Genomic DNA, 18,488 nt, shown 5'->3' on the forward strand with positions numbered 1-18,488 from the left:
TGCTTCTTGTTTAATTATAAAATGTTTCTAATGTTTTATGTTTACAGGTGACTGCTGATTTATTATACAAAATTCGCATATTATTTCGATTGTTTATTTATGAAACGGTTTAGATGTTTTATGTTCACAGATAGCTATCCTGTTTACATCACATGAAGAAATTGTGTACAGAATTATATGTTAAATGATAACATATGTAACGCAACAAAAAAAATTTTATTTTTGATTTCAGCATAATGGACATCCACGTTAGTTTAAAGGGAATAGAATTCCGTATAAAGGGTTCTATTCTTTACCGGGGAGGTAGGTCGATATTAAACGGATTCATAAATTTTCATCTAATTACGATTGATTAGAAAAAAATTTTTGATTCGTTTCGCGATTGATTTTCTTTCTTTTTCCAAATTTGTAATAATTCTTATTAAATATGTTATTGATTTTATATAATACCAAATTAATTTTATATAATTCCAAACTAATTGATAGTAAAAGTAGAGTCTTTAGCCCGTGGGTCTCCGTATGCAGCAACCTCCATGTGGTGAGACCTGGAAATCGATATTACTTGCAATATATGACTAATTCAATTAATGCAAGTACTGTCGAGCTAATGGCTGCATTTTAAATTCTTAAAATTAAAATTTATTATCTCTTCCATTTTTCATATTTTCTATTTCTTGTATTTCAGTAGAAATATAGACAGATTATTTTATTACTTAATATATTTATTATTATATTTGTTTTGATATTATATACTTGTATTATATAAATTATACATATTAATTCTTCGAAAAAAATCTTTATCATAAAGTACTGTTTTTTCTGTTTTTGTTTTTTTTTTTCCCCCTTTAGAGTAGTTTATACATAAAATAAAACTTTTCTAATAAATACAAAAAGAGATTTTGTATAAATCATCATCTTTGAAATGAAACTTTGTTCATCAAAATCGGTAAAGAATTACATATGAATTCATTGTTAGTACAAATCATTATAACATCAGGATTGATGAACAGCTTTAATTATCTAAATAAATCCTATGTAGTCAAATGTTTCATCTAGGTAATAATTATTTCTTGTTCTTTAGAAATTATTCTATTCGTTTATTTTTTATAATAATAATAGTTATAATAATAATAATAACAATAATAATAATAATATTCTTTTAGTGTTAAAGGTATAAAGCCAGAAATAGCGCTCTCTATACTTTTAGCTATTCATACCGATGTAACCTACTTGTTTATCATAAGCTAATCTTCATTGGGTATGATCAATCAATATCGTAGCACCACAATAATATATATAATTATAAAAGTATATATAATAAATAGAATTGTATATAATTAATACAAATGTATAATAATTCAATAAATAAATCTAACGATGATCGGTCGCTCAATGATTGATCCTTGCATGATTGTTCTTTCGATCATATAATCTGAAACAGAAAAAGAGTAAAGGATGAAGAGTTTAAAGGAATTATTATAAATAATAATTAATAAAAGTGAATAAGAATAACTAGGAACGACAGCAATAGAAAAGTTTTCCGTGCGTTTCTCTACAAAATTATTTAAAAATATTATTATATTCAATTTATATCTCTCTCGAGATATGATTAACTGGAAAATGTGATTAATTTAACGTCTAGTTGGTATTAAACGAAAAAAAGGATTTAGAAAAACATTGAAATATACAGCCATTCGCCGTGATACTTGTATTTGTAACTTTATCTACATGTATAATTTTGATACCAAACAAAAAATATTGTAATTCATTTTCAGAGAAGTATAATTTAAGAGAGAGGTATAACCTACATGCTCGAATGCAATAGGAACTTTTTTAGTGTTCACGTATTGTCCTTGTAGTTCTTAATTTGCCCATACTTGTCGCTGAAGTCTCTTATTCTACGAACGAAAATTGACGAATAGCCTAAAATACTTTTCTGATTTTTAGTCACATTATTTATCGTAAATATCTACAATATTGTGTATATAGTTGTATAATAGATACTACATAGTCTATGGACTTCCAACCAACCAATCATGTGAATGGATTTTAAATTCAAATATTCAGTTAATTATATTAAAGATTTATGCAAATATCAGAAAGATCAATTTAAACGTAATCAATTTATAATAAATTAGAATAGATGAAATTGAAATAATTTATATTAAAGACGTAAATATTAAAAATCAAATAATAAATACTAACCAACTCTTATAAGTTAAACTTTCATTTGGAAACTGTACCAACTATATACAAGAATGTACTCAATGAAATCGTGATGGACAAGTTGGTTCATTTATATTGCTTGTAGTTATACAAATATAAACAAATATCGAATATATAATAAAATAATGGATTCATTTTTAATTATTCAATGGTTTTTCAGTTGAATTAATAACTAGACAAATGGATGAAGAATTTGTTGAAACAACGTGAGTAGCATAAACATATCATTTAACATGTACATGTCATTTAAACGTGCATACATGGTTTTTACATAAATATATTTCATAAAATAAATTAAATAATAAGAAAATAGTATAACTACTATATGCCTTAAGAAATACATATATTATATGTGAAATATTAGAAAAGAAAACGACTCTAATTTTTCAATAACTTTAAACTTGCACTCAATATTTATATTTCAGAATTGTGTAATATTATAATTGTATTATTTTTTAGTAAACTTAACCATACTATAGATGATGTTAATATGCCAGCAGTGACTGCTAGCTTAGAAATGTTAACAGTAAATACTAATTTACATTCAATATCAGAGAATAAAAAGAATCTTAGAAAAAGAATACCAAAAGCAGTTCCCGCAGAACTTTTGAATAGAAGGTATTTACATTTATATATATGTGTGTATATATATATATATACACATCTATATATACTTTGTTTTAAACTTTTCTTTTTATTTATACAACGATTAGATGCAGTCGTAGACCAAAAAAGAGAAATTGTAAAGAAATGGAAAGCAATGAAGATATTAAAGATTACTATTTAGATAAAAGTTTTAAAAAAAAGGTAAATAATTTGGAAACAATTTTTGAAGAAACGGCAAATGCAAATGAAAATTCTATATATATGAGTGTGAAAAGGTACAAAAGGATGATTCAATTTCAACAACAACCTAATGATTCTAAATTGCAAAAAAGAAGAACTAAAATTAAAAAAATGTTTGGAACAAAGATTAATTTTAGAAGAAAACATGGATCTATGCAAGCATTACTTAATAAGTTAAACTACATCAGATCTAATTCACCAGTGAATTCTGAAAGTAAAACGAAGTGATTGTTATACTGTAAATGCTTAGTAGTGCTATATTTGATTATGCTATTTTTATAAACATTAATGACATGTGAATTTATATATCTTAAAAAATATAATATTAAGAAATATTTTATGTGGAATCAATACAATTTTCAACATTATACATATCAAATATTTGGAATGCATATTCTAACATTAGTCTGAACATATGTTTTATATATATAATAATGTTTGTAATCTCAAAATTACCAAACACTTAATAATAATGACTGATATTTTTTTCTATAATTCTATATAAGACTTTTTATATACATATATATAAATAACATAAAACGTATATTAAGTTGACATAATGACGTTAATTCACATTAACTGTTTGTACACTTATAAGTACTAGTACAGTGGATAATATGAAATACGATAAAAAATATTTTTTGCCACCAAAATAATACTTTGCCAAATATTATAATTTTTACATCTTTTTTTTTGTAGAAGTCATTTCATAGTACATATAAAAATATTGAAAGTTTGTTTAGAACCTTTTTAATCGATGAAAAATAGGAAGAATGTTATATAATCAGCTTTATTTATAAAAATGAATTTCTTACAAAATATAAAAGTACATTATTCTTTAGTTTTTTTTTTGCTTTCTATTCATTTCTATTCATTTCTATTCATTTCATTTATACCAATAAAAATAGAATTAGTATCAAATACTGTTGTATTATAAATAGGTTTCAAAAATATTTCTAAGATAGAAATTACTTTATATTACATTTTATCGAACTCGTTGCACAACCATTGTATTCTTTAAAATTACCTTTATTTTCTTCATATTCTTTACTATCAAGATTAATACAAGCACATCTCTGCTGTTTTGAACTGGGCGTTTCAAAATACATTCTTGGAACACCAACCCAATCCCTTTCTATACCACCACTATAAATTAAAGAAATAAATTATTTGTTAGTATATATACGTGTGTGTGTGTGTATCATTTTTTGTTATATTATTACCTTCTTTTAGAACACCACACAGTAGTGCCTACATTGACTTTCCATTCCATGTTGCAAGTTGGAAATAATTTTTTCTTTTGTTCTTCATCTGCTATTTCTTTTTTTGCATCTATCAATTTTTGCTGTACTTGTAAAGACTCGAGGGTTGGAGTACCATCTTCATTGAAGTATCTTCCACTTAATTTTCCTTTAAAAAATATCTTTTTTAATTATATTAATGTTTAATATATACTAATTTGTAATATATATCATTTTTATAATATTGTATACCTTTATAAATATAATTTTCATTATAAAACTGTACCCAGTCATCTAATGCTTTAATTTGTTGGGCAGACAGTACAGAAGTATCATCTGTTATTTCTTTCTCATCAAACTTTCCAGTAACAAATGCTAAAGATGCATCACGGCCTAATAATGAATACAAAATTATTTTGTTAAAAATAATGTTATATTCTTGTAATGTATAACAAAGTTTCTTTACCAACAAATATATGATAAGATGCTCCAGGTTCATAATGTTTTGCTCCTTTTGTAACATCAAAAACTTGACCTAATATTGAAAGATATAATCCATTTTCAATATTATTATATTTTTTTAACTCATCTTTAGTAAATACTTTCTGTTTTTCATTTATATCTAATAATTTCAATTCTGATGTACTGAATAATACGTGTGTTACATTGTTTAATTCTTTGGGTAAAAAGTACCATATTATTGTAAAATAGTTCTGTGAATAAAGTAAGTAAATAGTTATAAGTAAAAAACTTAACCAGAAATATCTTAAAATCATTATTTTTGTATTTCGCTTAACCAGTTAGGTTAATCAATTGCATGCAGTATTTTACATGCTTAACATATCACAATTAATAGCCTTTAACATTATCTTCAAGTAAAAAAACTAATCTCTGTGAACCACTGAAACTGATCAGAATTGAACTGAGTTAATTACAGTATATTTTGTAATTTTTTATTATGTATAGTATTATTTATTTCCTGTGAAAAAATTTACGAGACGCTAAAAACTGTCATATTGAAAAATAAATTACGGTTTTATATTAGTTTCTATTTTATTCAAACCCTGAAATTGGCATTCTTTAACGGCAAGTTTCTAAAAAATCTAAATCATTTTCATTGTTCTAATAATTACTATCGAATAAGGTAGAGAATTTTATTTTCTAAATAAATGTAGTAGTAAATGTAGTAGCAAAGTTCTTGTGATTTAGACAATATTCTATGTAAAACGATGTAATACTTTAGCATCTCATATATAGATACATGTAAATACACCCAAATGCTACACACATAGCATCACACTACTTTACAATGGCGGGTTCTATGTCAGTCAATACAAAATGCGGTTTAATTTGAAAGAGAAAAGTTTTTCTGAAAACATTTCTTGTATTGTATAAAAAAAATAATTTTTTACTATTTTTTTTAAATGTTTAATTAGTTTGTGTGTTGTTAAAAATGATAATAACAATAGTTTAGAAACCTATCAATGTATTACTTTGGAATTGAAAACAGTTATGAGATACATCACGCATTATGTGACTTTTATATCAGCCTTTAAGAATATAAAGATAAGTACGATTAAATTAACAAATAATACAATTTCTATTGTCAGAAATAAAAGTACTAATCATATTATGAAAGTTCTTAATGTCGCTGAAAAAAATGATGCTGCGAAAAACATTGCTGGTTATTTATCACGCGGCAATTGTAGAAAAGTAAATATTATTGTTTGTATTTTAAAATGAAAGAAAATTTTACAGTCATGTATTTAAATAACTAAACTTAAATTAAAATTTTTATTTGTTTCGCAGAGGGAAGGTCTATCAGTTTATAACAAAATTTATGAATTCAATGTACGCTTGTGGAATGAAGATTGTCAAATGATCATGACATCTGTTTCTGGACACTTGTTGGGCTATGAATTTGTAGGTGCTTATAAAAAATGGCAAGGATGTCATCCTTTAAGTTTATTTGATGCCCCTGTTGTAAAAGATTGTATAGATGAAAAATATTTAAAAATAAAAAAAACTATAGAAAAAGAAATAAAGAACTGCAAAGCTTTGATCATTTGGACTGACTGTGATCGAGAAGGAGAAAACATAGGATTTGAAATCATAGAAGTATGCCAGACAGTTAAACCAGATATACGTATATATAGGTAGTATGTGTTAAGATAATAATCGATTTTTTATGTTATTTCTAAATTATAATACAAAATAAATATTTTATTTTTTAGGGCAAAATTCTCAGAAATCACACAAATATCCATAAATAGAGCTCTTCAAACTTTGGATACACCAAATAAAGCTATCAGTAATGCTGTAGATATAAGAAGTGAATTAGATTTAAGAATAGGTATGTTGCAATATTAATTGCACTTGCAAGCAAGTATAATTGTAGCATTTTACAGCAGTTCTAAATATAACTTATTCGTAACGGGTATAATATATTCGTTATACTTATGAGAGAAATAGGGTTGTATAGACACAATTCACTGATTAATTTACTTTGTTAAATATACATAAAAGTATATTTTTTACTCTTCGTGAATCTAGCTTGTAGCCTGTCTGACACACGGCTACTTTTTTCGCTCGTACGCTTCAGCATCACTTCCTCGATGCTTGTTTGTTGTTATATATATATAAATATGTATATATATATATATACACACATTATCACGCTTATACACTACAATAATATTATCTGTTTGGTAATTAAATACTATTCTAAAATAATTGTGGCTTAGGTGCTGCGTTTACAAGATTTCAAACATTAAGGCTACAAAAAGTATTTCCTAGAACACTTGCAGATATGCTTATAAGTTATGGTAGTTGCCAGTTTCCAACATTAGGATTTGTGGTGGAAAGATTTCTGGCTATAGAAAGATTTCAATCGGAACCATATTGGAAAATAAAAGTACTGAATATTCATAATGACATTTCTGTTGAATTTCGTTGGGATAGAATAAGACTTTTTGAAGAATTACCATGTCAAATATTTCTTGATATGTGTCAAGAAAATCCTATTGCTACTGTAATTAAAGTTACTAGTAAACCCAAAAGCAAATGGAGACCATTACCATTAGATACAATTGTAAGCAGCAAAATCAATAATGTTACAATAGTTTATATTTGATATCAAACTTTTTTAACTTATATTACCTTTATATTTACCTTCATATTCCCTTATATTTCAGGAATTAGAAAAGCAGGGTTCTCGGAAATTGCGTTTAAATGCAAAAGAAATTATGAAGATAGCAGAAAAATTATACACACAAGGCTTAATTAGCTATCCACGCACAGAAACAAACATTTTTCCTAAAGAATTGAATTTACAATCTTTAGTTACTCAACATACTGATAGTCCAGTATGGGGTCAGTTTGCACAACGCTTATTGCAAGATGGAATATCTCCTAGACAAGGCAAAAAGTGCGATCAAGCACATCCTCCTATTCATCCAACGAAGTATAGTTCTACTTTACAAGGTATGAGTAAAGAATTGTTTTTAGAATTATATGAAGATAAGAATTTTTTACTTTATCTTTATATGTTATAATAGGAAATGAAGCAAAGGTCTATGAATTTATTGTAAGACACTTTCTGGCTTGTATATCCAAAAATGCAGAAGGTCTAGAGACTATAGTAGAAATTAATATAGCTGGAGAAAAATTTGTTGCAAATGGTCTTCAGATCATAGCAAAAAATTATTTAGATGTGTACATATACGAAAAATGGAATGATAAAGAAATACATAGGTATCAAGAGGGACAAACATTTCAACCAACTAGCATTGAAATGATAAAAGAAGAAACTTCACCTCCTAAATTATTAACTGAAGCAGATTTAATTGCTTTAATGGATAAACATGGGATTGGAACTGATGCAACTCATGCAGAGCACATAGATACGATAAAGTCAAGACAATATGTAGGCTTGCAAGATGATCAACATTTTATGCCTTCAAAATTAGGAATTGGACTTGTAATGGGTTATGATAATATGGGATTTGCAATGTCTAAGCCAAATTTAAGAGCAGATTTAGAAAAAGACCTTAAATTGTATATTATTAAAATTTCATTTTTTTTCTAAGTTCTATTTTAATATATTTATGTATATATTACAAACATTCTTTTTATCTGTAGAATTTGTGATGGTCAAAAAGATCCAAAACTTGTCCTACAAGAGCAGATAGCAAAATATCGTGATGTATTCAAATTAGCAATACAACATGCTAATTTAATTGATAATGCTATAGCAGAATATATTGAAGAACAACCAACACAAGTACAAGAAACTGATATAATTAATACTTCTACAAACATAGTTGTTTTCAAATGTCCTAAATGTAATTCTGATATGATATTAAAAGATAGGAAACAAGGTACAGGAAAGTATATAAGTTGCATGGGATTTCCATCATGCAATAATGCTATATGGTTTCCTCAATCGATCGAAAATGTTACGGTATTGGAGGATACATGTACTCAGGTCTACCTACTTCTCCATTTGTTATTGTTTAATCATTCCAGGAACTTATAATTTGTAACTGTGAATTTTTTGTTCCTTTAGTGTTCTGGAAACATGCATAAACTGGAATTTAAATTAGCACGGAACATGTTTCATCTTTTTGGAAGTACATATATAACTTGTATAGGTGGTTGTGATCCTAATTTTAATGAAACAATAAATATCAAAGATGATACTATTAAAAAAATATCACGTATCACTGATAGCGGCTATGAAACCACAAACAATAGATCTGTATCGAGCAGGACTGAAATACATAATAATATGGAAGAATCTATATCAAATTCGAGAATGATAACTCAAAGCAGTGAAAACCGTTCAAGAAATCCTAATAATAAAAAAAAAGGCAATATTACTAAAATGAAAAATAATACTAATAACTTCAATCAGACAATAGAATTTCAATCAGACAATCGTACAAACCCTAATGATATCGTATCCTGGGGGAACATAGATAATGATGCTGAAATAATGTGTCAATGTCACCAGCAAGCAATTCTGTTAACAGTAAGAAAAGATGGTCCAAACCAAGGTAAATTATATCTACGTGTATTACTATGAAGTAGTATAATAGAATTAAACATTTTAAATATTTGTAGGAAGACAATTTTATAAATGTGCACAACCTCAGGGTAGTGGCTGTAATTTCTTTTTGTGGGCTTCTGATAGACCACAAGAAAATACAACAAATCATAATGATCATAATAATCAAATTTCAAATCGCTCTTGGATGACACAAAGCCAAACACAACAGCCTAGTACTAGTAGTAATTCTACTGATTGGAGAAATACTAGTATTTCAGAAGCAAATAACGTTATTATGTGTATTTGTAATGAACCAGCTAGACAGTAAGTAAACAAGTGCTGATAAAAAAATACTTTACAATAAAGTTTTACCGTTATTTTAATACATTTTATAGATTTACAGTTCAAAAAGAAGGACCAAATAAAGGTAGACTCTTTTATACTTGTCCTAAAGGTAGGGACAGTACATGTAACTTTTTTAAATGGGCTGATGTAGATGCAAGTGTTAATACGAATGAAAGAACAGATTCGCGAAATTCTGGAAACAGAAATAGTAATTTTAAACCCAAAGGAAATAGCTCTTCAAATAAACTTCAAGGAACTCGTGTCAAAAGAAAATGTGGCATTTGTGGAACTGAAGGTTTATACTTTATAAAACAAATTATTTTTTATATAATTCCAATAGTACAGAAATTGAAATTTACATCAGTCTGTTTTATTATATTTTTAATAGGTCATACACGCAAAACATGTCCAGAAAATGTCATGGATTAATCATAACATTACAATATTGTAAATTATGTACATTCAGATAACTATAATCCAAGGTTATTAAAAGTAAAGGATATTATAGTGATATACATAATATGATCATTCGTGCCTTATTTTAAAAATTATAAAATTTACTTGAGATTAGAGATTAGTTAATCTCTTTGTTTATATATAAGTTTTATTTGTCATATTAATTCATCATATTAATTGAGTGCATAAAATCAGCACAAAATAAAATTGTTCTACAAACTATTGAAAACACTATATATTGTGTAATATAAGTTATTTTAATTATCTATCAGATGATATGCTGTTCCTTAATTTTTCCAATTCTTCTTTTTGAGATTGAGCTTCTGTTGTAGTTTGCGTTAACTGTAATATGATAATATAAACATATTTTATATTTACATTAAAAAAATAAGAATTAAAATATAATTATTATCAGTTTAATATTTACCATGTCTAACATTACTTCAAACTTCAATTTTAATAAATTATTTTCTTCTTCGAGTCTTTTAATTTCTTTTTTCAGTCTTTCGTTTTCTTTGAATGTACCACTTACTTTTCCAGATTCTATGAAAATAACAACAAATGCATAAAAATAATAATAGAACAATTTAGTTTCTGTACCTGGTATCCATAAGCCATTTTCGAAAACTGCTTCTTGATCTCCAAGTCGTATACGGATAGATCCTATATCAGGGCCTAATTCCTTTTCTATTCTCTTAGGACTTAAGTCTTTGTTTATTAAAAATGTTGACACTTTTCTCGTCGGTGTTTTCTTTGGGGAAAATTTATTTGAAAATAAAGGCATGTTTGGAGATACAACTGCATAATAATCTACCAAAATCTACACTTGAAGGTTAAGTTAGAAACGCAGAATCAAATACTACAATCCTAATGACTTTATAACTTAGTTTATGATCATTATTTTCGAAAAATATTCGAACAAAGTTTAGAAATACATGAATTAAAATAGATTCATATTTACGCCATAAACAAATCGTAACGATAAATATAAATAAACCACATTGTTTCTCTCTCTTCGGAAACAACTAAACGCCATATTTTATAAATACACCCAATATATAGCGTGCCATGAGAAAGCTTTCTTTTTCGATTTGTAAAATCAAAATTATAATTTTCACGATTCGTTTTTACTTGACTGGCTATAAGAATGAGATTAAGTGGTAAAAAAGATGGATAATCGTGCAACATACAAATATACATAAAAGTAGTTAAAAGGTTATCCGTGGAAGGTGTATATATATATATATACATATATGCAATATAAAATGATAATTTTGTATACATATATTGAGTACTACATTTATAGCGATACATGAACTTGCAAATACATATTATAGCATAAAGTATGAGCATAAAACGCGATTAATCTTTCCATTCTACTTGTAAAATTCGTGCTCAGACTCATCTTTTTTAATGTTATTCTTGTAACCTTTCTCAAAGTCCTTTGCCAATACTATATAGCGATTTTCTCGAACCGCGTGCATACCAGCTTCTTGGCAAATGGCATTTATATCAGCACCTGAAATTCTATCCGGTCGAGCTACATAATCTTCAAGATCTACTTCTTCGCTTAAATTCATTTTTGCTGTAATTGTCGAAAATATCAAACGTTTCTGTCGACGATCAGGTAGAGGAAATTCAATCTTACGATCTAATCTACCAGGACGCAATAATGCTGGATCTAAAGTGTCAGCTCTAGAAACAAATAAAATTGTATTAAATATAAATAAAATAATCTATAATTAAAATTATGTATCTATAATAAAAACTTGCAGACTACATTGCATTCATTTTACCTATTAGTAGCCATTATAACTTTCACGTTAGTAGTTTGATCAAAACCATCCATTTGATTGAGTAGCTCTAAAAGAATACGCTGTACTTCACGATCTGCTCCAGTTTGTGCATCAAATCTTTTTGTAGCTATAGCATCAATCTCATCAACAAAAATTATAGCAGGAGAATTCTCCTTAGCTAAACGGAAAACATCTCTGACCATTCTTGGTCCTTCTCCTAAATATTTCTGTACGAATTCAGAGCCAACCACACGTATAAATGCAGCTATATGAAACAATTTATATTAATTTAAATTATATAGTTAAATCTTTATTAATATACAGTAAGATTAGTACCTGTAGTATGTCTTGCCACTGCTTTTGCAAGCATAGTTTTTCCACATCCTGGTGGACCATACATCAAGACACCTCTAGGTGGGTCAATGCCAATTTGTTTATACAATTCAAAATGTGTCAATGGTAATTCCACTGCTTCTCTAATTTCTTGTTTTTGCATATCCATTCCACCTATATCACTATATTGAATATCTGGTTTCTCATCTATATAAAACATAAATTTGCTAAAAATTAATAAAAACCATTTTTGTACCTTCGCAAATATCAAAATGTAAGTAAAAATCACCTGCTTGAAGCATCGAGATACTTGAATCAGCTTCTGGTGGAAGAACATCAACCAAAGCATTACTGTGCTTATGAAGTGCTACACTAGCAGAAGGCTTCAACAATTCTCTATCTATTGTAGACAAAATTCTGACATAATAATTTGAACCTGTCGTCGATCCTACTATTCCAGTGTTTTGATCTACAGCTTCTAAAAATTGTCCTATGACCAAAGGTACACTCTGTATACGTTTGACTTCTTCTTGGGCATGTAGATATTCTTTCTTTAAATTTCTTTGTTCATCTTTAATATATTCTTCTTGTACCTCCAGAAATTCTAACATTCTTTGCAATTTCTGTTAAAAATATTAAATAACAATTGTGTACAATGTAACAATTGTATAGGAATAATGAAATCTAATTAGAAATATATAATATTAGAAAATAATGGAATCTAAAAGAATATTTGTGTTTCTTGCCTTATACTTAGTATATAAATCTTCGACATCTAATTCATCGCCAGCTCCCGTATAATGACCAATTGCTGGTTTGGAATCGATCTCAGTAACATCCTAAAGTAACAAAAACAGGAAAAAGTATATCAGAACAAAAATAAAAGAATATAAACCGAAAGTGAATATTGTTCTTAATCGAGGTTATGAGCAACCACATGAAAAAACGATAATTTATTAGGTTTTTAATTCTCCTTCTTTAGAGAATACAAAATAAAATAATTAGAATAAAACGTATTTACTTTGTCCGGCAAAATGATTCCAATTTCTTCCATTGTCTTCAACAAACTTTACACGAAAATAAATCAATGAGGTATACAGGAAATCGAATGACTTGAGATTTTTCGAAAGGCTCGGACGAACAAGGTATGTGTCAGAAATGGCAGCCATTAACTAAAAAATTGTACGAAGAAAGAAAACTTACTTTAACATTTGGTATAATATTATTAATATAAATATGAAATATTACATGTAAAATAATATAAAATAATGTACATATAAACTAATATAATTCATATATATATATATATATACACACAAAAAAAAGTTATTAAATTATTGTATATGTAAATTCTTAATTTATCATATAATAGTAACGACATTATTATTCGTTAAGCAAACAGTAATAAAATGTTTAGCAAGTTATTTTTTATATTTTTGTAAATTATATGTTAAGCTTGAATGTCGATAAAAATAATTAAGATGGACGTCTTCATTATTCAATCATATTTGACTAGTTTATTTACGAAACATGTTGTGTTCTAGTATTTTTCAATGGAAGTTTTAAAGCGAAAAGATTTTAATTTTATAAAATTTTTTAAATAGTTAATTTTATAAAATTTTATTATTTTAGAGAATTTTTATTTGGAATAATTGTCTGAAATTCCCTATAATTTTTTATCTATATATTATTTTAAAATAAAGTTTTTAATTAAAAGGTTTTTTTGTATATATTTATATATTTATCTTTGATTCCATTTAATATCATTTTTTATGGATAGTATGTAAATGAAAAAGTGTTAATTATGTATAATACATTTTAATTTAATATTCAGTTACAACATGTTCAGGTATAATTTTGGCAACTTTTCTATATTCTTTGCACAATGTCTTTGGACATTGCATTTGGGTCCAACTTATTGGTATCATTGGTACACCTAAAAGTTTATAAGAAAATCTATTTAGAATACTAAAATAAATATATTTTTGCGAACAAAAAATGATAAGATTACCTTCTTCACTATGAGCAATCGCTACTCCTAACTCATTCTCTGCTGTACTAAGTTGATAGGTATGTGCTTCTGTCATTGGTAACTAATTTATTTATAAGAAATAATACATAGTTGTATAATTAAACATGTAAAAGATTTTTATGAAAGGATACAACTCTTGCAAGTATAATATCTCCAGGTCGATAAGATTTATACATTTCCACTTTATCTTTGTTAATAGCACATATATCCTCTTTCCTTAATATTCCTCTATATGGTCTTGTTAATACTACGTCACCTATACATTTAATATTACACTTGCAATATCTTTGATTAACAATGATGACCATTGCAGTAACAATATCACCTGGTGCTGGTACTATACTTTGCTCTGTAATACCATGCACCTGGATAGTACGTGTCTAAAAAGAAATGCAGCATGAATTGTAATGTTAAAAAAAGTAAAATAAAAAAGATCAAATCATTTCTATGTATACATTTTCTTCCGTTATAAATTTAACAACGCCAACTAGTTTAGAGTAAATATAACCTCGCTCTTCGTATGTTCCAGCTCCTGGTATAACAACTTTATCAGAAGCACACAATCTTTGTCCTAAAACGATCATTATTATGACAAGTATATGTAAGTAAATAATTAGAAAGTAAATAGTATTGAAAATTTTCCTGATATGAAAGAAAAAAAATTTTCATTTACCCGGCACGCAAATATTAAGAGCTTTGTCTTCGTCCATTTTTATAAATTACTTTTTATTATTACAATTTTAAAATAAGTTGAAATTCATAAACTTACAAAAACGTTTTTACCTTATACACTTATCAAACGTATATACTTTATATATTTTTCTAAACGGATGTACTTCATATGCATACCTTATATGCAATGGCGCCACTTTAAGTCTTATATCGGTTCTATTGCGACCGTAACAAAAGTGCCTAGATAATGAAATAAAAGAAGTTTCGTATCATTTAAATATTTGTTAGTATGTAGATAAAATTTAAAGAATAAATATCTTTGGTAATATAGTATTACGTTCTGCGCTGACCCGTGATTGCAAAATAAAAACTATAAGATTAAGATTTCAAAATTCTCTAAATGCAACTATAAATAAACGACACCTCTTTCGTGAATTGAATCGAATTAGAATTAAAATGAGAGTCGGCCTTAAAACTGTATAATAATTAGATATAACGTTCCAGCGTAAATATACATAAAATATTTCCAAAAGTTATTGTATTACGAGCGGTGTGACATGGCCAACTTGAACGAAAGAAAAGCGGAAGAACGATGACGTAAGCACATACACAACACATGGACGAATCCACGGGCTTTCATCCCCACCACCAACCCGTAGTACCTCGAACGTCCGCAGTCGTCGTGTCAGGAGGAATCTCTTTGGACATTTCTACCGCCAGTAAGGGGAGAGCCACCACCAGCCAATGACGACACCACGACAAGTCGCCTTCCATTGAAGGACCGCAACGACGTATTCCCGTCAGCCAATCCTCTTGCTGAGACGTCTCTCGTTTTAAGGTAAATTGCAGCGTTCTTATTCGTCAAACCGTAAGGTAGGTGCTATCTTATTCGCGTATTTCGTTTGACATACTATTAAGTGTCGTGCCATAGAACTGCACACAGCAGGTAAAGATCAAAAGGCATGTAATCTCACGTCGTAGGAATTTCTCAAAAGTATTACGTGAGACGTAACAATAACAAAATGTAATGTTCGTTGTAAACAAAAACATATACATTGTACTTCTTTTTATCTCGATCTCGCAAATGAAAATTCTAATCGAGATTTATTCTTCACAATCGATAGATTTGTTGCGACCTCTATGAGTGAAGAATTTTATTCCACACTTTCCTTACTATGTAAAATTAAAAGGATGTGTAGTATCGAACAATATTTATAATTATTTTGTAAACAGAAGTTCTTAATATTCGGTGTTCATCTATAAATAATACCGAATAATATCGTACTGTAAAATATATGTTTAATAAAGTTGTTTGAAGCCAATATATATATATATATATAATTATGTCAAATTTACGTGTATTTGTTACAAAAACAATTAATTTATTAAATTTACGCAACAATCAAAGGTATTATATATGACATTCTTTTAATATTATTTATATTTTGTTTGTATGAATTATCCAAGTATATATGCTATAGTTAAGATTATATAGGATATATGTAAATGTATTTAAAGAAAACGTATACTTTATCTATTTTTCTTTTACATAATAGCTTAAAATTTTATATATTAGACATTACAGTGTATTTCCACTTCATTATATTAAACCAATATATAATAAGGAAGAACAACAAAATTTACGTATATCAAATGAAATAAAAGAAATTGTTCATAAATCTATTAAACCAGCAATAACTACTGATACATGTTCAGTATTTTATAATGATATTATAAAGTAAGTATTTTAGTTTAATAAGAGCTTTTTTTATGTTTATAATTTTATATAATTTTTTAATCTCCTATCATAGTCGATTTACAAATTATATTATGAGAAAAGGAAATAAACAATTAGCTAGATCATTACTGCAAGAAACTTTTGAAACTATTAAAATAACACAACTAAAGCATTATCATCAGGCTGATCCTAGTCAAAAAAGTAATATTGAATTAGATCCAAAAGTAATTTTCATTAAGGCTATTCAGAATGTTACACCAATTTTAGAATTAAAGAATCATAAAAAAGGTGGTATAAATTATAAGGTAATTTATATAAATTTGTTATTCTTTTATTTTTATATATTATTGTGAGAAACTATGGGGCAATAATAATAATTAATTATATTTTAGATTCCTGTAGCAATAACTGAAAATAGAGCTAAATTTGTAGCAATGAACTGGTTAATACAAGCAGCAAAAAATAAAGAAAGATCTAAACATTTTCCTCAACAATTAGCAAAAGAGCTTATAGATGCTTTTTACAAACGGGTTAGTGCCAGTTTTCTTTAGTGTATTTTTTGTATTATGTGTACTTCTTTTATAGTTATATATTATAAATAATTCTTACAAGAATATAATATTTTTATCTAAAGTATAACTTAATTCTAATAATATGGAGTAATCTTTACAATTTATTATCTTTTTTTTATTTCTATTTTTTTATTACAGGGTCGTGTTATTATGAAAAAGCATGATTTACATAAGGAATGTGATGCGAATCGTGCTTACGCTCATTTTAGATGGTTAAAAGGATAAGAAAAATAAAATATTTTGTTTAACCAGATATATTTAGATATCTTAATATGTACATCAATCATTAAATTTAAGATTTAAATATATAGATATTATTCATAATCACCAAATACACTTACAAGTTTTTCTTTATTACTGATTATACCGTAATTTACGTATAGCTTGAGTGGATGTTTAAGTGATCCAATATATATATTTTTAAAATGTTTATTTGCTATTGAAGAAGAAAGGCTTTCAAGTGGCTTAATATCATTAATCGAAGTATCAATGTCTATCCTTTTGCCCCATTCATTCACATATGCAATTCTTATAGATTCGTTATCCTTGAAATATATAATACCAATTTGATTGGAAAAAAGTTTTCCAGTCAAGTACAGTGACAATGCGAATCCACTTACTATATAAGAAAAGATCATTTTTTTTTTAGTTGAAATAAACATGCAAATGTTGAAATTATTTTTTATTTTAGTAAGGCTTACCAATAATTGATGTAAAGGTGGCAGGTATCTCGGATATTATATTTTCTTGAGATAAAAAAAACATTAGTGGTATCATTAGACCACTGGTTATTAACATATTTCGCTTAGATTTATGAAAAAGACATATATATTTTATATAAGGAAATCTATAGATTATTTCATATTCAGGATACTTCGATTCTGTTACGTTTTTATTTTTGATTGTAGGACTTTTCTGTTGTAGAGTTTGTTTTTCTTTTATTGGAATTTGACATAAGAATTTTATATGAATCTTAAAATGATTTATTCTATAAGACGATCTCAGCATGCATTTATTAATTATGTGATAAAACATTTTGCATAATTCTACTTATTCATAAATTATGGTCGACAATTTATTTTGCTTAATTAAAACAATCACGTTAGATAAAATTGTAAACTTAACCAAAATTATATATATATAACTCACTGTAGTTATCAATGCGCTCTCTACCGATGATA

General features: G+C 26.9%; 8 protein-coding genes across 9 annotated transcripts; 3 read left to right on the forward strand and 5 right to left on the reverse strand.

Moving 5' to 3' along the window:
- Positions 1-1,942: 1,942 nt before the first annotated feature.
- Positions 1,943-3,407, forward strand: LOC122632828. The gene is made up of 4 exons (XM_043820060.1): positions 1,943-1,961; positions 2,387-2,432; positions 2,686-2,844; positions 2,940-3,407. Exons 2-4 carry the CDS (start codon positions 2,407-2,409, stop codon positions 3,298-3,300), a joined length of 546 nt encoding a protein of 181 aa, XP_043675995.1. The 5' UTR covers positions 1,943-1,961; positions 2,387-2,406; the 3' UTR covers positions 3,301-3,407.
- Positions 3,408-3,936: 529 nt separating this feature from the next.
- LOC122632819 (neuferricin) lies at positions 3,937-5,336 on the reverse strand. Its single transcript, XM_043820039.1, has 4 exons — positions 4,780-5,336; positions 4,566-4,706; positions 4,296-4,482; positions 3,937-4,218 (listed from the first exon to the last, which is right to left on the reverse strand). Exons 1-4 carry the CDS (start codon positions 5,087-5,089, stop codon positions 4,041-4,043), a joined length of 816 nt encoding a protein of 271 aa, XP_043675974.1. The 5' UTR covers positions 5,090-5,336; the 3' UTR covers positions 3,937-4,040.
- A 277-nt stretch (positions 5,337-5,613) lies between these two features.
- On the forward strand, positions 5,614-10,221 carry LOC122632800 (DNA topoisomerase 3-alpha). Its single transcript, XM_043819992.1, has 11 exons — positions 5,614-6,026; positions 6,123-6,469; positions 6,548-6,666; positions 7,058-7,404; positions 7,508-7,796; positions 7,871-8,369; positions 8,454-8,799; positions 8,881-9,370; positions 9,438-9,687; positions 9,759-10,003; positions 10,097-10,221. The coding sequence occupies exons 1-11, from the start codon at positions 5,826-5,828 to the stop codon at positions 10,135-10,137; spliced, it is 3,174 nt and encodes a 1,057-aa protein (XP_043675927.1). The 5' UTR covers positions 5,614-5,825; the 3' UTR covers positions 10,138-10,221.
- LOC122632830 (protein chibby homolog 1) lies at positions 10,057-11,281 on the reverse strand. The gene is made up of 3 exons (XM_043820063.1): positions 10,765-11,281; positions 10,592-10,707; positions 10,057-10,506 (listed from the first exon to the last, which is right to left on the reverse strand). Exons 1-3 carry the CDS (start codon positions 10,946-10,948, stop codon positions 10,426-10,428), a joined length of 381 nt encoding a protein of 126 aa, XP_043675998.1. The 5' UTR covers positions 10,949-11,281; the 3' UTR covers positions 10,057-10,425.
- A 144-nt stretch (positions 11,282-11,425) lies between these two features.
- Positions 11,426-13,475, reverse strand: LOC122632813 (26S proteasome regulatory subunit 6B). The gene is made up of 6 exons (XM_043820025.1): positions 13,315-13,475; positions 13,040-13,132; positions 12,583-12,916; positions 12,297-12,500; positions 11,961-12,225; positions 11,426-11,859 (listed from the first exon to the last, which is right to left on the reverse strand). Exons 1-6 carry the CDS (start codon positions 13,345-13,347, stop codon positions 11,541-11,543), a joined length of 1,248 nt encoding a protein of 415 aa, XP_043675960.1. The 5' UTR covers positions 13,348-13,475; the 3' UTR covers positions 11,426-11,540.
- A 620-nt stretch (positions 13,476-14,095) lies between these two features.
- On the reverse strand, positions 14,096-15,468 carry LOC122632825 (exosome complex component CSL4). 2 transcript variants are annotated; one of them, XM_043820051.1, is made up of 6 exons: positions 15,335-15,448; positions 14,999-15,237; positions 14,781-14,896; positions 14,457-14,705; positions 14,305-14,386; positions 14,096-14,229 (listed from the first exon to the last, which is right to left on the reverse strand). In XM_043820051.1, the coding sequence occupies exons 2-6, from the start codon at positions 15,033-15,035 to the stop codon at positions 14,117-14,119; spliced, it is 597 nt and encodes a 198-aa protein (XP_043675986.1). In that variant the 5' UTR covers positions 15,036-15,237; positions 15,335-15,448; the 3' UTR covers positions 14,096-14,116. The 2 variants fall into 2 exon arrangements, with proteins under 2 accessions (XP_043675986.1, XP_043675985.1); XM_043820050.1 differs by having other exon boundaries at positions 14,999-15,468.
- A 467-nt stretch (positions 15,469-15,935) lies between these two features.
- LOC122632821 (28S ribosomal protein S7, mitochondrial) lies at positions 15,936-17,636 on the forward strand. Its single transcript, XM_043820044.1, has 5 exons — positions 15,936-16,405; positions 16,574-16,735; positions 16,809-17,040; positions 17,128-17,265; positions 17,446-17,636. The coding sequence occupies exons 1-5, from the start codon at positions 16,341-16,343 to the stop codon at positions 17,530-17,532; spliced, it is 684 nt and encodes a 227-aa protein (XP_043675979.1). The 5' UTR covers positions 15,936-16,340; the 3' UTR covers positions 17,533-17,636.
- Positions 17,546-18,484, reverse strand: LOC122632832 (transmembrane protein 186). Its single transcript, XM_043820066.1, has 2 exons — positions 18,009-18,484; positions 17,546-17,926 (listed from the first exon to the last, which is right to left on the reverse strand). Exons 1-2 carry the CDS (start codon positions 18,340-18,342, stop codon positions 17,622-17,624), a joined length of 639 nt encoding a protein of 212 aa, XP_043676001.1. The 5' UTR covers positions 18,343-18,484; the 3' UTR covers positions 17,546-17,621.
- Between the last annotated feature and the right edge of the window lie 4 nt (positions 18,485-18,488).

Source organism: Vespula pensylvanica, chromosome 11, assembly GCF_014466175.1.
Source record: "Vespula pensylvanica isolate Volc-1 chromosome 11, ASM1446617v1, whole genome shotgun sequence".
Classification (NCBI taxonomy): domain Eukaryota; kingdom Metazoa; phylum Arthropoda; class Insecta; order Hymenoptera; family Vespidae; genus Vespula; species Vespula pensylvanica.

What these genes read in the sequence shown, in the direction of transcription:
- LOC122632800 (XM_043819992.1), top strand. Translation starts at nt 5,826, where the DNA reads ATGAGATACATCACGCATTATGTGACTTTTATATCAGCCTTTAAGAAT. An exon ending in CACGCGGCAATTGTAGAAAA is followed by an intron (nt 6,027 to 6,122) that starts GTAAATATTATT and finishes TTTGTTTCGCAG; the next exon opens with AGGGAAGGTCTATCAGTTTA. An exon ending in TGGAGGATACATGTACTCAG is followed by an intron (nt 8,800 to 8,880) that starts GTCTACCTACTT and finishes TTGTTCCTTTAG; the next exon opens with TGTTCTGGAAACATGCATAA.
- LOC122632825 (XM_043820050.1), bottom strand. Translation starts at nt 15,035, where the DNA reads ATGGACGAAGACAAAGCTCTTAATATTTGCGTGCCGG. An exon ending in AATTTATAACGGAAGAAAAT is followed by an intron (nt 14,706 to 14,780) that starts GTATACATAGAA and finishes ATTTCTTTTTAG; the next exon opens with ACACGTACTATCCAGGTGCA. An exon ending in ATATTATACTTGCAAGAGTT is followed by an intron (nt 14,387 to 14,456) that starts GTATCCTTTCAT and finishes TAAATAAATTAG; the next exon opens with TTACCAATGACAGAAGCACA.
- LOC122632828 (XM_043820060.1), top strand. Translation starts at nt 2,407, where the DNA reads ATGGATGAAGAATTTGTTGAAACAAC. An exon ending in GAAGAATTTGTTGAAACAAC is followed by an intron (nt 2,433 to 2,685) that starts GTGAGTAGCATA and finishes ATTATTTTTTAG; the next exon opens with TAAACTTAACCATACTATAG. An exon ending in GCAGAACTTTTGAATAGAAG is followed by an intron (nt 2,845 to 2,939) that starts GTATTTACATTT and finishes TACAACGATTAG; the next exon opens with ATGCAGTCGTAGACCAAAAA.
- LOC122632832 (XM_043820066.1), bottom strand. Translation starts at nt 18,342, where the DNA reads ATGTTTTATCACATAATTAATAAATGCATGCTGAGATCGTCTTATAGA. An exon ending in CACCTTTACATCAATTATTG is followed by an intron (nt 17,927 to 18,008) that starts GTAAGCCTTACT and finishes TTTCTTATATAG; the next exon opens with TAAGTGGATTCGCATTGTCA.
- LOC122632819 (XM_043820039.1), bottom strand. Translation starts at nt 5,089, where the DNA reads ATGATTTTAAGATATTTCTGGTTAAGTTTTTTACTTATAACTATTTAC. An exon ending in ATCTTATCATATATTTGTTG is followed by an intron (nt 4,707 to 4,779) that starts GTAAAGAAACTT and finishes ATTCATTATTAG; the next exon opens with GCCGTGATGCATCTTTAGCA. An exon ending in GTGTGGTGTTCTAAAAGAAG is followed by an intron (nt 4,219 to 4,295) that starts GTAATAATATAA and finishes TTTAATTTATAG; the next exon opens with TGGTGGTATAGAAAGGGATT.
- LOC122632821 (XM_043820044.1), top strand. Translation starts at nt 16,341, where the DNA reads ATGTCAAATTTACGTGTATTTGTTACAAAAACAATTAATTTATTAAAT. An exon ending in TTTTATAATGATATTATAAA is followed by an intron (nt 16,736 to 16,808) that starts GTAAGTATTTTA and finishes CTCCTATCATAG; the next exon opens with TCGATTTACAAATTATATTA. An exon ending in AAGGTGGTATAAATTATAAG is followed by an intron (nt 17,041 to 17,127) that starts GTAATTTATATA and finishes ATTATATTTTAG; the next exon opens with ATTCCTGTAGCAATAACTGA.
- LOC122632813 (XM_043820025.1), bottom strand. Translation starts at nt 13,347, where the DNA reads ATGGAAGAAATTGGAATCATTTTGCCGGACAAA. An exon ending in TATCTCGATGCTTCAAGCAG is followed by an intron (nt 12,501 to 12,582) that starts GTGATTTTTACT and finishes TGTTTTATATAG; the next exon opens with ATGAGAAACCAGATATTCAA. An exon ending in AGTGGCAAGACATACTACAG is followed by an intron (nt 12,226 to 12,296) that starts GTACTAATCTTA and finishes TGTTTCATATAG; the next exon opens with CTGCATTTATACGTGTGGTT.
- LOC122632830 (XM_043820063.1), bottom strand. Translation starts at nt 10,948, where the DNA reads ATGCCTTTATTTTCAAATAAATTTTCCCCAAAGAAAACACCGACGAGA. An exon ending in AAATGGCTTATGGATACCAG is followed by an intron (nt 10,708 to 10,764) that starts GTACAGAAACTA and finishes TTATTTTCATAG; the next exon opens with AATCTGGAAAAGTAAGTGGT. An exon ending in TTGAAGTAATGTTAGACATG is followed by an intron (nt 10,507 to 10,591) that starts GTAAATATTAAA and finishes ATCATATTACAG; the next exon opens with TTAACGCAAACTACAACAGA.